Genomic DNA, 17,029 nt, shown 5'->3' with positions numbered 1-17,029 from the left:
TGGCTCAGCATGTCGAGAAAATGGCTCCAGGAACCTCCCCACGCACCCTCCCATCTCCTCCCTGACCCTTTCCCTTCGATCCTAATAAAAGCACTAACCTCACCAGCGGCACATCTGTGATGGTGTGGTCACAATCGGAAGGTGTTTTCCCTCCTGGAATGTCAGCTTGGCAGGAAGCTCAGAGCCCAGCAGCCTCTTTGGAGACAAGAGGTTTTGTGACTTGCCCCAAAGCGCTCAACACTGAGCAGGGGATAGGACAGTCCTTGTCACCGCTAACCTCGTCCCCAACTCCTGAGCTGCCGGAATGGCTAGCCAGGGTGTGCACTGCTCAAGGTCAGCTGCTGCCACGCACCCACCCCCCTGCATCCCAGGGGGACAGCGCAGACCCTCTGCCCGAGGCCTGGCCACCTCTCAGCCCAGACCTTGCTTTCTTTAAGACTTTCTTTTTAGAGGAATTTTAGGTTCCCAGCAAAGTCGAGCAGGAGACACAGAGGCTTCCCACGGGCCCACCCACTCGGGCTCAGCCCCCCACTGCCAGCACCCACCGAAGGTACACGCATGGCAGCTGGTGTCCTGCAGTGACACGTCAACACCCGGGACCGAGGTCTCTGCGGGATTCTGGCCCTCTGCGGGACCCTGCATTCGGTGGGCGTGAACACACGGGGAGGACCGCGGGGTGCTCCGAGGGCTTTCACTGCCCTGGGAGTTGCCAACCCGCCACTGCTCACCCCTTCCTTCCTCCTGCCCCTGCCCTGCGACCACTGACCGCTACCCGCAGCCCCCCACCCCGGGCCGCTACCACCCGCTGCCTCAGTCCACACGGTGTCCCTTTCAAATCACACAGGCGTCTCTACATCCTGCCTCAGATGGAACCCGCTCTGGCATCCAGGCAACTCCTACAATGCCTGGTTCCCTGACCTCGGCTCTCAGCCTCGTGCCCACAGCTGAGCAATATGGGACAGCAACACCTCCTTCCTGAGCGCAGAACACACCGAGTGGGCGGGGAGGGTGCGAGCCCCTCCTCTGAGGCCCAGCCGGAGTCCAGCCTGGGTCACGTCTAACCAGTTACACCCGAAGCTCGTGCTAGGTCCTGCCCACTAGCGATGCTCCCAGAGCCCTGCCTGCCCTGGGCCTCCTGTCCATCTGAGCTCCAGACCCAGACCTGACATGGGCCATGAGGAAGCTCCACCTCCACCACAGGGAGCCTCGAGCCCCAAAGGACCCAGGAGAGCAGGAGAGAATTGGAGGGCCCTCCTGGAGTCAGACATAGCACCACCACGGGACCCAGTGAGTCCATGCCCAGGTGTATGCCCGAGACGGACTGCAAACGTCAGAGCCTCGTGCAACATGGCCACGACAGCGGTGGGGACAGCCCGGCCTACCGCCACCTAATCAGCTTGGGCTGCCGTAACGAGGAGCTATGGGCACGGAGGCTGGAATGATGTGCATGTTCCTCTCCAGTTCCAGAGGCTGGAAGGCCGGACCGAGGTGCCGGCAGGGCTGGGGTCTGGGGAGGACGCATGCTGGCTGGCAGATGCTGGGGTCTGGGGAGGACATCCCGGCTGGCTGGCAGATGCTGGGGTCTGGGGAGGACATCCCGGCTGGCCGGCAGATGCTGGGGTCTGGGGAGGACATCCCAGCTAGCTGGCAGATGCTGGGGTCTGGGGAGGACATCCCGCTGGCTGGCAGGTGCTGGAGTCTGGGGAGGACATCCCGGCTGGCTGGAAGATGCTGGGGTCTAGGGAGGACATCCCGCTGGCTGGCAGATGCTGGGGTCTGGGGAGGACATCCCGGCTGGCCGGCAGATGCTGGGGTCTGGGGAGGACATCCCAGCTGGCTGGCAGATGCTGCCTTCTTGCATCATCTCGGGCAGGGGAGGCTGCTCTCCGGCTTCTTCTCGTCCAGGCACTAACTCCCTCCATGAGGGCTCCACCCTCATGACCTAAGACCCTCCAAACACCATCACACTGAGGGGCAGAGTTTCAACATATGAATCCGGGGGGAAGCGAGTGTCCCGTCACACCCGCCAGTAGATGAATGGATGACTAAAATGGGCTCTATCCATGCCATGGAATATTATTTGGCCATGAAAAGGAGCGAAGAAGCCCTGACACAGGCTACAGCACGAATGCACTTGGAAGACATTACACTGAGTGAAAGGAGGCATGAAATTCCACACGTCACATGATCCCACGTGTATGAAAGGTCCAGAATATGCCATGTCGCAGAGACAGAAAGTGGGCCAGTGGCTGCCAGGGCTGGGCAGAGGGCTGAACGAGCGCGACTGTGAAAGAGGTATGAGGTTTCCTTTCACAGAGAATGAAATGTCAGAACTAGGCTGAGCGGGTGGCCGGAGAACACAGTGAATGTGCTAAAAGCCACACACAGACACACAGACACACAGACACACATACACACACACACATACATACATACATAAAAAGAGCCCCCAGCTCTGTGCAGGGCACAGACAAGAGACACAGAACGAATGGCCACCAAGGTGTGACATGGGCTCCAGGCCCCTGCGGAGCCGGGGGCACAGTAAGAACACCTCCTCGGGACTGGGCCCAGCTCAGATGGGCAGCTGTGGACACAGGGCATGCCTAGAGGCAGGAGGCAGGAAGGGAGGTGCAGCGAAGGCCACGCAGAGAACGGTCGCCTGGTCCCATCCTGCCCAGCCGAGGCAAGTCCGTCTGCAGAGACAGGCACTGCAGGGAGCGACAGCCAGGGCAGGGGCCAGCAGGACAGGCCCAAGCAGCTGGCAAAGGGAAGGGGTTGAAGGGCAGTGACCACTGTCCAAAGGAAATCACCGTCTCTCCTGTAGGGAGAGGCTCCTTTGACACTGCCAGGGTTCGGGGACCTCCCCCGCCCCGAGAGGGCCATAGGGAAGGGGCTCTTCCCCCCAGTACTCGGGAGAGAGGCTGTAGCCTGGCCTCTGCCTGATGGGCCGGGAGCGGCCAGGAAAGCAAGCACAGAGTCCCCTGGGGGGACTGGAGCTCCCTCCACAGTGCTGGGGCTTGCCTCCGGCTAGGGCTTCATGTGTGCTCACCCCACCCCTCGAATTCCCGTGCTGAAGCATAACCCCAGTTCCTAGAATGGAGCCTTATTTGGAAAAAGGGCTGGGGTGGTGCCGGTAGTGAGGCAGGAGTCAGAGTGGCTTGAGGTGGGCCCAGTCCAATTTCCCACTAATGGGACATGGGGGCAGCTGGGGCCCAGTGGCAGAGTAAAGCCCCGTAATGCTGGTCCCACGCAGGGAGGTCCTAGGTTCACATCCTGAGGCCTCCACAATCACTCCAGGAGCAGGTGTGTGTGCACGCGCGCTGCCTGGGCTGGCCAAGGCCGGGGAGGATGGCGATGAAGCCCCAGCTGGAGCATCGGTCTCTCTTTCTCTCTTGGAAGAAATAAATACAAAAATTTGCAAAGGGGGTGGTGGAACTTGGACAGATGGGTGCACAGGAAGTGCCGTGTGAAACTGAGATGGGCGGGAAGACTGTCGGGAACCCCAGAGTTCGGAGCAGGGTCTGGAAGCACATCTCCCCCATGGCTCTCAGAGGGAACCAGCCTGCCCACACACGCTGCGTGGGCTTTTCCAGCATGACCAGTATGCAACCTGTGAAGGCCCGGGCCCCGGACAGTGTGCCGTTCCCAGCCAGCTCACAGCCTAAGGTTTAAGCCTGTGCTGTCCCTGCCAGGCCGGTCATCATAGCAGTCACCCAGAGGAGACAGTAATTCCTTCCACATCCACAGGCTAAATTCTTCTAAAAGGGGTATTTCTCTTTTCCTTTGTTTTTCCTCTTTCTTAATTTTCGTTCCCATTTTGTCATTGCTGTTCAGCACCTTACAAATAACTTTTGATTCTGAAATTGTCCAAAATTTGATAGCTTGGAGGCCCAAGAAGGGAATCAGTTTTGAAGGGCTCGGTTTGTGAGTCAGCCTGTGTCTGGCTGGGGCCCATCCAAGGACTGGACAGGGAATGCATGCAGGGGAACGCAGGAGAAGGGGGAAGGTCCAGGTCCCAGGCCGGGCAGCAGAGCGCTCCTGAGGGCCAGGCCTCCTGTCACCCCGGCCCAGCCCTCCCTCCCGCACATCAGGGAGGATGCGGCAAGGTGGGATGTGGGAGATGAGGATAAGGATGTAGATGAGAACGTGGACGAGGACACAGATATGATAAGAGCACTATCAGGGCATGGACGTGGATGTGGACACGCATGTGCACACAGATGTAGCTGTGTACCATGTGGATATGGAGGTGAACATGGATGTGCATGTGGATATGCACATGGATATAGACGTGAAGGTGGATGTGGACATGAGCATGCACGTGGATGTGGACATGCACATGTATGTGAGCATGCACATAGATGTGGACGTGTACATGGGTGTGAGTGTGCACATGCATGTGGATGTAACGTGTATGTGGGTGTGAGCATGCACATGGATGTGACATGTATATACAGATGTGGGCATGTACGTGGGTGTGGACGTGCATGTGGATGTGGATGTGTACATGGATGTAGGCATGAACATGGATGTGGGCATGCATGTGGATGTGAACATGTATGCATACATGAGCAAGCACATGGATGTGGATGTGTACCTGGATGTGAGCATGCATGTGGGTGTGACATTGATGTGGATATGTACATGGATGTGGACATGCATGTGGATGTGACACGGATGTGGGTGTGGACGTGTACATGGATGTGGGCATGCACACGAATGTGACATGGATGTGGATGTGTACATGGATGTGGGCATGCACACGAATGTAACACCAATGTGGATGTGTACATGGATGTGGGCATGCACATGAATGTGACATGGATGTGGACGTGGATGTGGAAGTGTACGTGGATGTGGATATGGACATGCACATGGATGTGGGCATGCACATGAATGTGACATAAATGTGGACATGGATGTGGAAGTGTACATGGATGTGGACATGCACATGGATGTGGATGTGGACGTGCACATGGATGTGGACATGCACATGAATGTGAATGTGGACATGCACATGGATGTGGGCATGCACATGAATGTGACATGGATGTGGACGTGGACATGGATGTGGAAGGAAATGTGGATATGGACATGCATGTGGATGTGGATGTGGACATGCACATGGATGTGGGCATGCACATGAATGTGACATGGATGTGGACATGGATGTGGACATGCACATGGATGTGGATATGGACGTGCACATGGATGTGGACATAGATGTGGAAGTGTACGTGGATGTGGACATGCACATGGATGTGGATGTGGACGTGCACATGGATGTGGGCATGCACATGAATGTGACATGGATGTGGATGTGGACGTGGATATGGAAGAAAACGTGGATGTGGACGTGCACATGGATGTGAAGTGGATGTGGACAGGAATGTGGGTGAGGACAAGGAAGTCTAGGAATCCTCCCAGGCCCATCAGCAGTGGCAGAGGCTGCTTTAGAAGAGCATGCCTTGTCTCCAGGATTCTGGGACTGACCTTTTCCCTGTACTGGGTGCATGTTTGTGGTACACCTGCTGTGACCAGAAACACCGGGCACTGGAATCCCAAAGGACAGGCAGACAGACAGACGGCGCTCTGCCCTCAAGGAGGGTCTGAGCCTGACCCGCACACTGGGCTTCCCGGGGGAGCAGGATATCCCAGGGTGGAACCTCTGTGTGGGAGGCAGGCACGGGGCTTCCTGAAACTCCCCGGATGACTCTGGCTTTGGGGACCCTCTTGGCTCAGGAGGGAGGAGGAGGAAAGGGGAAGAGGCAGTCAGGAGATGGGGCACCCGGTGCTCAGGACCACGGGCCCATGAAGCTTCGGGGGGCTGTGGAAGGGCCCTGATGGAAATGCGCACGGGTGTAGTTTAATAATAGGCACCAGCTTAGTGGGAGTGGTCTGGCAGGCTGGGCAGGGGCACCCCACGTGCCAGCGTCCTGCAGTCTCCCTCTCAGCAGCCTGCATCTGCCCCGTGGCCAAGGGCACACCAGCACTCCAGGCCCCTGTGCTTAGGGCACTGCTTACATGGTGCTGAACACCGCCTGGTGGCCATGGGGAGCCTCAACCGCCCCACCTCCCCAGTGAGTGTAGCCTGCCTGGTGCAGGCTCCTCGGCCCTGGGGATGGCTGGGGAAAGGGTCCAGGAGCGCAAGGACACGGATGTACTGCAGAAACCACACCCATGCTGCCCCTGCAAGGAACGAACACGTGAAACATGCTCCACGTACCAGCCAGAACCGCAGTGCACCCCCAGGCAGCTCCGGGCTCACCTCTGAAGCTGTCTAAGGAGCAGGACAGCAGAGTGAGGATGGAGGAATCGGGCCCTTCCGAAGTTACCGTGGTCTTTATTTATGCTTTAGCTTTTATCAGAGACCATGACGAGAGAAAGCCTGGTCTACATTTGTCCAGTTACAAGCACAGCAGTTTCTTTTCGGTCACATGAGCCCCGGGAAAGTCTGAGCCCGAGAGACACCTGAGCTGAGTCCGTCCGCGCAGAACCGAGGCTGGCCTGCAGGGCCCGGCGGGCAGGTGGCTCTGTGCACCCCTCCAGGTAGGAGAGCCACTGACAGCGCAGGAGCCTCAGGGAGCAGGGCTGCCTACAAAGGTTCGCATGCTGTTCACACGCTGAGAAATCCAGACTGGCAGAGCTGTGCCCACCTGGGCCTAAAGGACGCGAGGAGGGAGAGGCCGCTGGAGGGGAGAGTGACCTCTGGCCAGGGACACAGCCATCCTGGGTGACCTTGCCAAGGCGGGCCCTGCCCAACAGTTGGCCTTCATGCCCTCTCCCCAGTCCTTGCCAGGGCTCCAGTGGGCTAAGCTCCACCCCAGGTCAAGGTTCAACAGCTGGAATGGTGTCCTTCACGCAAACTGGACCCAAAGTCTGAGCGTCCCCATGCTCCGGGGACAGATTTCCTCCACAAATTCACAGCGAGCGGGAGAGAGTGGGGGCACGTCCCCTGAGATGGTCGCTCTGCCTCCTCCTGGTTCGGCCTTCTCCATTTGGACCAGCCTCTCCCAGTGGCTTGGGCCCAGCCTCTCCCAGTGGCAGGTGACCCAGGTCCCACCTGGCCCCGAACCAGGTACATGGCGTCTGTCCACCACTCAGCGATCAAAGTATTGACCCTTCCCGCGTCCCTGCCTCCTCTCTGCCCCGTCTTCCTGTGTCGAGCGCCAGGCAGAGGGGATGGTCCAGGCAGGGCGCACACACTGGCCGCGAGCATGCAGGGGCCAGAGGCCAGAGGCCGGTGGGGCCAACCCTCTTCTGGGGACCACGGGACACCAGGTCCTCCATCAGCAATCCCCGCTGGCTTGTGGAGCATTATCCTAAAAGGTGCTGATTTCCAGGCCCTGCAAGGGCTCAGCCACAATCCGGGGTCCACAGCGAGTCCAGGTCAGTGCAGAACTGGCGGGGGCCCACCCTCAAGATGGCCCAGCTAGCCCCACCAAAGCAGCCTGGGCACCCCTCCCTAGGCAGGCCTGGCACACCCCTCCCCCCGAGGCAGCCCTGGGTGCCCGTTCAAGGCAGGCCTGGGCCCCAGTGAGGCAAGCCTGGGCCTTCCAGAGCAGGGCTGGGCACCCCCGTCCACGGCCCTCCTGCAGGGGCTGCTTCTAGTGGGCACAGCACTGGGCTGGCCTGGTGGGGCTAGACGTGGGCGCCCGCTGGCTCTGCCCCTCCTGGACTTCTCTCCGCAGCAGCTCTCCGGCTGTGACACAAAGAGGGAAGAGGGGGTTGGGACGGGCCCCACCCCAGCCCTGCAGACCAGGGTGGCCCGACCCCACCCCTGCAGCCACCACCCAGAGCCCAGACAGGAGGGCCCCACGAGGCACTCACCCACGGCGGTGAAGAGCTCGGACACCTGGAAGTCCAGCTTGGCCGAGGCCTCCATGAACAGCAACCGCTTGCTCTCCGCGAACTCCTTCCCTTCCTGAGGGAGACAGCCGCACGGCCCGTGTTTGTGAGAACAGTGTCCTGAGAACACGTGCCCGGCTTTGCGCATAAGGCCCAGGGAACGAGGAGCCGAGGGGAACTGGAGTCCTCTCCCTCTCTGACTGGAGCCCCGTTTCCTTCCTCAGCCTGCCCTGGATCGGCCTCACCCTAAGTGCAGTGGGGAAGGAGATGCTCCCACAGACAGACAGACAGACAGGACAACACTAGGCAGTGTTGTACCCCTGTACAGAGGGCCCGGAGTGACTCAGAAGAGGTGAGGGTGAGCGTGCTCAGAGGCCCCGGGAGACTGAGGGAGAAGGTGAAGGGCAGGCTCTCGAGGAGCAATGGCCGGAGGTCAGCAGGGTGCAGGGGGAGCTCCGGGTGGGCAGGGGGAGAGGGGAGGGAAATGAAAGGGTGCTGGCAACCACAGAGCACAGGAGCAGGGCCCAGAGACTCTGGAGCCTGGGTGGGAGGTGGAGGGAGCAGCCGGTTACTGTTGGTTGGGAGTGTCTGGTTTCCTTTCTGAAGTTCTGGGCTGGCAGGCTAGTGTCACCGCACACTCCCCCAGGGGTTTGGAAGGCTCTCCCTGTCACACAGCCCTGTCACACAGCCCAGAGGACCGAGCCTTCCGGAAAAGAGCTGAACACCTTGTGGTTAAAAGTTCAGATAGAAAATGTGAGTGTGCATACACATGCATGTGTGCACATGTGTGTGCACTTATGAGAGTGCACATGTTTGTGAATTATGTGAGTGTGCGAACATAAGTGTGTGGGTAGGATTTGTATAAAAGTGTGAGTTGTGCATGTGTGTTGCATGTATGAGTTTGTGAACCTGTCTGGGTATAAATGCATGTGTCTATGTGTGCACGTGTGTGCTTATGCATGTGTGTGTATGTGTGTGGTTATGCATGTGTGTGGGTGTGCATTCTTGAGTAGGTGTGTGTGTGCACATTTGTGTGTGCTCAGGGTCTGTGTTCAAGTGTACGCACATGTGTGTGCATGTGTGCGTGCACGTGTGCATGCATTTTTGCATGTGCATGGGCATGCTGAGGTGCTTGTGCCCCCTTCCTGGGGCGTGGCCCCATCACATAGCCACACCTGGAAGGTCACCTCCCGCTCCTGGTCGAGGTCCGTCTTGTTTCCAACCAGCATCACCACGACCTCCCCGGGGCAGAGCTCCTTCTCCAGGTCCGCCAGCCACTGCTGCGCCTTGTGGAAGGAGTCCTGCCAGAGAGGCGGCCCTGTCAGCGCGGGGCTCGGGAGGCCTGGCCAGGCACTCCCGGCACAGCCGGGGCTGGCAACCTGACAGGCTGCAGGTCTGGCCAGGGCCACCTCGGGCCTGGACCCCCTGAGGAGTGCTGGGGTCCTCCCTGCAGCACAGCCAGGCAGGAACTGCAGGCACAGGGAGCTGCACGGCCCCCAGGTGTGCGGGGGGGCTGGTGCCTGAGGCCTCCACGCCCCGACGCCCTCAAAGCACCGTTTCGCGCAGGAGTTTGGAGGAGTGGCCATCGGCAGCCCTGTCCTAACCGCCGCGCACTGTGAACCAGATGAACCAGACACAGGATCTCCAGCCCTGGCCTGCAGCAGGGAAGCTGACAGAGCAGCCCCGCACTCCTGCCCAGGGCCCTCTGCCAGCCCCTCCTGCCCGCCCACCTTGCAGTCTCCAGCCTACTCCCCCACCCAGGACAGGAGGCCAGACCCTTTGGGAAGGAGGCCCTACCCTGGAGGACGGGGCCCTGTGTATACCAAGCACGCCGCCCTCCCGTGTGCTCACAGCACCCAGCTCCGTGCAGCTGACGCCCCGTGGGGGGAAGTTCTGGCAGGGCTGGGGCTGTCCTGCTTCCGAGAGGCCTGCCTCTGCAGTTTGGGCAGCACCGAAGGGCAGGGAGCGATGGGAGGAGGCGCCAAGTGCAGGGTGTGCTGGAAGGCCACAGGAGAGCAGGAGGGGCGATCAGGAGGGCCTCTTTGAGGAGGTGACTGACACTCTCTATTTGTAGTCTTGCTTAGACCATCAAGCACCAGCTTGGGCCTTAATCCCTGCAGAAGACAGCGCCCGCACCCGAGGAAGGTGGGCACCTCCACGAGCCGCACCTTTCTGGTGATGTCGTACACCAAGAGCGCGGCGTTGGCACCCCTGAAGTAGAGGTGGCAGACACTGTGGTACTTCTCCTGGCCAGCCGTGTCCCAGATCTCGAGCTTCAGAGACGAGGAGCCCAAATCCACCACCTTCGTGAAGAACGCACCTGGGACGAGAGGCAAGAGGGTTCACTTAGAGGACGAGGTTTCCATCCTCCGGTCAGACCGGGCTGTGCGAGTCCTGGGCTCAGCACGCCCTGGGGACAGGGAGGTGGGCGCACGCCCTGGGGACAGGGAGGTGGGCGCACGCCCTGGGGACAGGGAGGTGGGCGCACGCCCTGGGGACAGGGAGGTGGGCGCACGCCCTGGACATCCTGGGGTCAGCACGCCCTGGGGACAGGGAGTGAGGCGCACGCCCTGGGGACAGGGAGGTGGGCGCACGCCCTGGGGACAGGGAGGTGGGTGCACACCCTGGGGACAGGGAGGTGGGCAGACTGTTCCACGCTAGCCAAGGCTTTGCAGAGATCTCCGTGTTCCTACGCAAACTGCCCAGGGGCTGTGGTGAGGAGACAGACTCCGGGTCCCACCTGGAAACTCTGGACTGCATGTGGGCAACGGGACGCTCCAGTAACCAGAGCCGGATGCAGCTGCCAATGCAGTGGGGCTCTGGGGACCCAGGGCCTTGGACCACTGGCCGCTGGCCACTTGGCTGCCAGGTTTGCCAGGTCCACCTTGCAAAGGGCACTCCCGATCACACCAGCACCTCCAAGCCCTGCTAGGCTCCTGCTCACCTGCCCAGCCTCCCTGTCACTGCCCCTGCCCTTCTCTGCTGCCCTCTCAGCAAGGCATCCTCCTTCCTCTCCACCTGGAAGACTTACGTGTCCACCCAGGTCTCTGAGCACCAGCCGTCGGGCCAGCTGCTGGGCTCCCCACCTCTTCCAGAGCAGCATCCCATCTCGGCCTCCCTGTGCCCCTGTGTCCTGACACACCCAGGCACACCAGGCCGAGAGCAGTGAGCACCCGGGGCAGGACATGGTCCCATGTGTGTGAACCTGCTTTGCGACACAGAGGTCCCACCCCTCGACCCCCGACACCTTCAGTAACACACTGGGCCATGCACTTTCCACTGAAGATTCTGCCACTGGGCTTTGCTTGCCAAGATGACGATTTTAAAATATTTAACAGGCAAAATGCCTTTCCCATCGGTGCAGAACTGGGGGAGGGGCGGGGAGAGCAGATGTCCCCTGCCCTGCCCCGGCCCCAGGCTGGAGAGAGCCCAACAGAGCCGTGAGCTGTCCTCAGACATCAGACGTCCAGGCTGAGGACAGTGTGAGCGCCCCGGGCTGCCGTGACAGACGAGGGAGCTTAAGCGGGAAGTCCTCCCGGTGTTACAACACAGGCCCGGCACCCAGCACCCAGGGCTGGCTCCATGTGGAAGCCAAGGCAGGGGTGCCCCAGGCTCCCCCCACCCTCAGCCTCTGACATTTCTCTTTCCACCCTGAATATGACGGCTGGCGGGTGAGTTCACAGCAGGGCGAGATCGCAGCACACCGCCAAGGAGTGCGCAGTGTACAGAACTCGGTCTTTCTCTTTCTTTTTTTTAGAACGTCATGTTCTATGTTCTGTAAACCAAGGCCCCTCGGTGGGCCTGGGCAGGGCCCAATGCAGCCTTGCCCGTGTGCTCTTTGGCTTTGACCCAGAAGAGAACACGTCTTTAGTGACTTTCTTTTTCAGGAACCTACTGATCACATTCTCTGCAGCTTCAAAGCTGATGCCAAAGAGTGATTAAAAAGCAAATCTCTGGCCCAGCCACAGTGGCAAGTACTGCTAACACTGCGCTCAGCAGGCTGGCACTACAGGGTCCCAAGTTTGAGTGCCAGCCCAGCCTAAAGGTCGGGCACAGGGTCGTGTACATGCAGTCCCAGACTCGGGAGGCTGAGGCAGGAGATTGTGAGCCTGCAGCAGGCCTGGGTGACACAGCCAGACCCCATCTGACAGAGCCAGGCGTGGGGCCAGCACCTGCAGCCCCAGCTACAGAGGAGGCTGAGCAGCAGGACGACACAGGGATCCCATTTCCATTTATTTTTATTTAAAAAATTAAAATAAATTTCAAAATCCAGACAGATTTCGAGATATTGCCTAAAGAGATATTGGCAACAAGACGGGGTGTGGGTGCCCGAGGGAGCCAAAGCCACGCACCTGTCCTGACTTCTGGAAGATGCTGGTGCAGGCACACACAGACTGTCTACACAGTGTGCACCACGGAGGTCCGTGGTGCACAAGCGCGTCTCCTGCCTTCCCGTCTTCGTCTTCCCACAGCCCTCCTGCTCTGAGGCCGAGCTCTGGGAGCTGGAGGGCCTTGCCCTGCGCCAAGTGGCCTGGAAGTGGCACTTCATGGCCCATGTCCAGAACAGCCGCCACTAAACGCCCGTGGAAAGTGGCTTTGTTTTTATCTCTCAGTGTAAAACAAACAGCTGATCCCGCTGTTGAAGTCAGCAGGAGCCTCTTTTGCAGGAATCAGAAGCTGATCACTGGCTGGAAGGAGCAAGAGATGGGAACTTTCAGGGGCCGGAGGACGCGGAGGAGGGGTGCCACCTGGTGGCAGAGTGGAGTATATGCGCCCCTGCTGTCCCCTGGCCCTTCCCTCAGAGTCCAGCCTGTCTGGGCTCATTTTGGCTTCGACTGACTACTGTGCACAGAAGCGCTGGCTGTCACCAAACTCCTGAGATGTCACTAAGAAAGAGAAAGAGGCCAGAGCTCCTTTGCCATGGTCAGCGGCATTCAAGGGGCCACACTGGACGTCTGCAGGCCCCAGTTCCTGGCGCTCGCTGTGTGGACGAGGCCGGGCAGCTTTCTGACTCGGTGTCCCAGCAGAAGCCCCCTGCAGGCCTCCCTTAAAGGAAGCCAAGCCCCTCACCGTGGGATTTTCCGGGAGAAAAGAGGGCTGCCACACGCCCAGCCAGCCTGGGAACTGTCTGGACTGTCCCCCAGGCCCCCCTTTTAGACCAACCTGTCACTTCCACCCACACTTCAGTCCTCATTGTGTCTGAGGCCCCTCATTGTGTCTGTGGCATCCCTGGGGGAGACATCTCCCAGGTGAGAGTGGATGTGGGAGGCCCCTGCGTGCCTTCGCTGGGAAACATCCACGCTGCCCCACAGTGGAGAGAAGGGCTCAGGCCACCACGTGCCCTGGGCTCGGCCGGCGCCCACCCTGTTTCCCGCCTAAAAAGGCCAATGCATGCCCCAACACCGGCTACGGCACGGCTCACAGGCCTCGCAGCTGTGTCCGTCCGACACATCTGCTCAGCTGCGGTCAGAATTGCCCACCTCCTCCAGGGACAGAGTATCAAGTGTCTCCCGGTCACAGACACGTGTCAAAAAAGCGAATGACGGGATGAACGAATGAGGGAGCGCGAGTTCGAAGACGCAGGCGGCTTATCCGTGGCAGAGTCCGACCCTGAAGCCAAAGCTCTCATCCAGCGAGCACGCTCCACCATGACTGCTTCCTTGGGGAGGGCTGCTGCGAAGAACACGCTGGGGCCCCGGTTTCAGGAGGGGAGCAGGGTGTCTGCCACGGACAGGCCACCCCTTCGAGGAGCACAGTGAGAGGGCTGCCCTCCCCGCCCCCTCACAAGTCCAGGCCAGGTTACTAAGCCGAGTCCAGGCGGGACGCCAGACACTCTGGGACAATCAGCCTAGGGCATGGAGTGAGCAGAGGGTGGCCTGGAGGGGACGTAGTGGAGAGGTCCTGGTGTGGCAGCTGAGAGGCCAGTGCCAGGGGCGGCATTTAATAGATCCCCTTCCACTGGACAATCCCTCACATCCCCACCCCTCAGAATTAGAGCCCCTGACCCTGAATCCCTGGCCCCCAGGCTTACATGTCCTGGAGATGCGTGTATGCCTGCCCTTGAAGGACCTGGACCCCCCGGGGCTCTAGGACCACTTGGGGACCCAAGGAGACCTCGTCCTCATCTGCCCCCCATGAGTCAGCGGCCCTGGCCTCTCCCCAGCAGACACACGGAGGCCGACTTACATCCCACGGTGGGCAAGATGCTCCTGAAGTCGTTCTTCACGTACCGGAGAGCCAGGCTGGACTTGCCCACCGAGCCGCTTCCCAGGAGAACCAGCTTGAATACACGGGGCTGGCCAGGGGCGGCCCTGGGCCATGGGGTCGCCATCACCTGCTCCATGCCCTGCAAAGAGCCACAGCAGCCTGAGGCAGGTCTGGAACCAAACCCAAATCATCTCGGCGAGCCCCAGGCTGCTCCCCTGGGCAGGCGCAGCCAGCCTCAAACAGAGCCCAGGTCAGGGCCCCAGGCTGGTCAGCTCCTCCACAGCCTGTACCCCTCCCACCTGGAGACCCAGCAAAGGGATCGATCGTGCATCTTTTCTTTTGTATGTGCTTGCTGGAGAGACAGACAGAAAGTGAAAAATCACCCTCCAGAGGGGATGACCACACCACAATCCCTTCCCCTCCATTCTCCTCTCAGGAGTTGAGGCACTCACACACACACACACACACACACACACACATACACACACACCTGGTATGAGTTTTAAGTCACCAGGTCCAGGACTTGAACCACAACTACATGGGAGCCCATGACATAGCCATTACACCATCTGCTGGTCCCCATGGCTCTTCTCTGAGGGGCAGAGCCTGGCGCAGGCCAGGGTGTAGCGAAAGACTGCAGGTGTGATTGCCCGTCAGCCGCATCCCGGCTGGCACCCCACCCCACTGCTCCCCACGGCTTGTCCCCAGAGCATCCAAGGTATGAGGCACCCGAGCACCTCAAGGCTGTCCGTGGACTGAAGTTGGTGCTTGAAAGAAAACCCGGCAAAAAAGAGAGTTAGCATCTCAAGGGTCCCACATTGTAGTCCTCACGTGTCTAACCAGAACCCACGGGGTTTTACCCTGGAGAAAACAGCTCCGTGGTCGGGATGGATGTGGGTGAGCCTTGTGCATCTTTGTAAGGGAGACTTCCATGCAGACACACAGAGGGGGCCTAGGGCCGAGCGCCTGAGGCCTTGCCCGGGACAATCAGCCCTGGCCGATCCCCCCTCAGGTTGGCGTAAGGTAAATCCCAGACACGCTGCCATCCGCAGAGCTCCGTCCAGCCACACCCAGGGCCTTCAGACAGCCCGTGGGAAAGTGTGCACTATGTAAACCACACATGGATTTCAGCATTTTTGCAGCAAAATAAATTCATTTTTTAATGTTTTGCTGTTGTTTGTTTGGTTTTTGGTTTTCGCCATAGGGTACATGCACTTGCCAAAGAGAGACAGAGACAGGAAAAATGGTGAATCACTCCCATGGGGGATGGCCATACCAAAAACCCCCCTCCTCTATTCTTCTCTCAGAATTTTGGACGCGTTTGCACACGCACCCAGTGCAATTGTCAAGCCGCCGAGTCTGGAATTGAAACCGCAGTAGGCCATGTGGGAGTCCAACTCCTTCACCTTAGGACAGAAGTCTGACTGCTTTTTCCTATTTCCAAAATCCCTTCCAGAGGGCCTGGGGCAAGCCACACCCACGCACACGAACAGGCCGTGTTGGCGCAGTTGGTAACAGGGCTCCTCCTACACCCCGTCCTTGGTTCAGTATCGTCTTGGACTGTGCGCAATCCCCTTATTTCTGTGACAGGACATGGCTGACGCCTTCCTGAAACCCAGACCTCCCTTTCCAGTCCAGCCTGAAGACTGTCAACCCTCCTATGGCCTACAAGCCCCCACTTCCAGGCGTCCTGCCTTTTGGACCAGACCAATGAAAGGACTCTTTCGACCAAATTCCAAACTTTGTCTCTCACTCTCAAAATCAAATAAAAGGAACCCTTGAACCTGTTCACTCCAAGAAAGCATGTTTGCCTCTTCTCCAGGCCTGGGTCATACACATTTGTGCTCAGAAATCAACTGCATTAATTGTCATTTCTACAGAGTTGGTTATTTCTATCCACAACCTCCATGCCACCTGCCAGCCCCTAAATTCATATTTTTAATTCCATGTGTCACGCTAACTTTCTCAAGTCCCCCAAATGCACTCAGGACTGAGAGGCACTCCTTCGAGCTTTCGTATGCGTGCAGCCAACCCACCTGCTCAAGGACTCGGAGTCGCAACAGGGCTCCAGCCAGGGGAGACCCCTTTATGTTTATGTTCTCGTGCGGTTTTGTTCTCGGGCGGTGCTGTGTCTTCCTGGAGCTTATCTAACGTGATTTTTGTGCGGATTGACCGATTCTAGTGCGGTGTCACGTGATGCCTACTGCAAACACACAACCCGTGGGGCCACCACATAGCACAAGCCATCCACCTCCTAGTCCCTCGCTGACCCACCAACTCGAGTCACGAGCTAGTCGCCGGGAGGCCTCGGCGAACAGCAGGGCCTGAATTCTGTGGGCAAACAAGACCCTTCTCAAGTCAAGCTGATCTCTGTCCAAAGTGTGTCTGAACTGGCGTGAGCAGGTGGGACGCGAATGAGTGTGCCGTTATTACGACCTCACACACCAGCATCGTGTTCCTTTGTCCGTCTTCTTGTTTAAAAAAAGTACCGTAAATAAAAATACATAATTGTCAATATAAGAAAACTACCTGTCGCCCCACGTGCAACCATGAATGATACTTTTGCCTACTTTTCTAAGTTTGTCCTACAAATCTCCAAAACCAATCATTTTAACACTAAATTGCATATCTTATCTCTTGGGGAGAACTTCATCAGCATAATGCCAAAGGCGATTGTGCAAAGGCGGTATCTGCTCAAAACCATCCTTTCCAACATCTCCATGGGCCACAGAGCGTCCTGTGACTGCCGCCTGCCGCCGAACCGCTTCCTCCTTCCCGAACTTGTACTTGGAGTAAACAGGACCACCGTCAATGGTTTCCTGTATCAGCTTGAGTAATTATGTGCTGAAAGCAGCGGTAATGAGAGGTTGGAGCTTTCTGTTCAAAGGGACATCCACAGGCGACACCTGCTCGCCCTCTAGAATTCAGTCTCCACAGCATTAGTATGAGTTTCCTAGAGGCCAAGACGTGTCAG

At 58.7% G+C, this 17,029-nt stretch overlaps 1 protein-coding gene across 2 annotated transcripts in view; it reads right to left on the bottom strand.

Annotated features, from left to right (window-relative positions):
* Positions 1-7,203: 7,203 nt before the first annotated feature.
* Positions 7,204-17,029, bottom strand: part of RAB17 (RAB17, member RAS oncogene family) — an 11,335-nt gene continuing 1,509 nt past the window's right edge. The window contains exons 1-6 of one of the 2 annotated variants that reach the window (XM_027773227.1): positions 16,092-16,956; positions 14,035-14,194; positions 10,017-10,168; positions 9,024-9,149; positions 7,831-7,924; positions 7,204-7,702 (exon numbers count right to left, since the gene is read on the bottom strand). In XM_027773227.1, coding sequence (XP_027629028.1) covers positions 7,608-7,702; positions 7,831-7,924; positions 9,024-9,149; positions 10,017-10,168; positions 14,035-14,191 — 624 coding nt within the window. In that variant the 5' untranslated portion in view covers positions 14,192-14,194; positions 16,092-16,956 and the 3' untranslated portion in view covers positions 7,204-7,607. Of the gene's footprint in view, positions 7,703-7,830; positions 7,925-9,023; positions 9,150-10,016; positions 10,169-14,034; positions 14,195-16,091; positions 16,957-17,029 lie in introns of those variants that run through there. The other variant, XM_014589105.2, reaches the window with a different exon arrangement.

The sequence above is a fragment of the Tupaia chinensis genome, unplaced genomic scaffold (assembly GCF_000334495.1).
Source record: "Tupaia chinensis unplaced genomic scaffold, TupChi_1.0 Scaffold000332_1, whole genome shotgun sequence".
Classification (NCBI taxonomy): Eukaryota; Metazoa; Chordata; class Mammalia; order Scandentia; family Tupaiidae; genus Tupaia; species Tupaia belangeri.
Note: the sequence above shows the minus strand (reverse complement) of the source record. Positions and strands in the feature narration are given on the sequence as shown.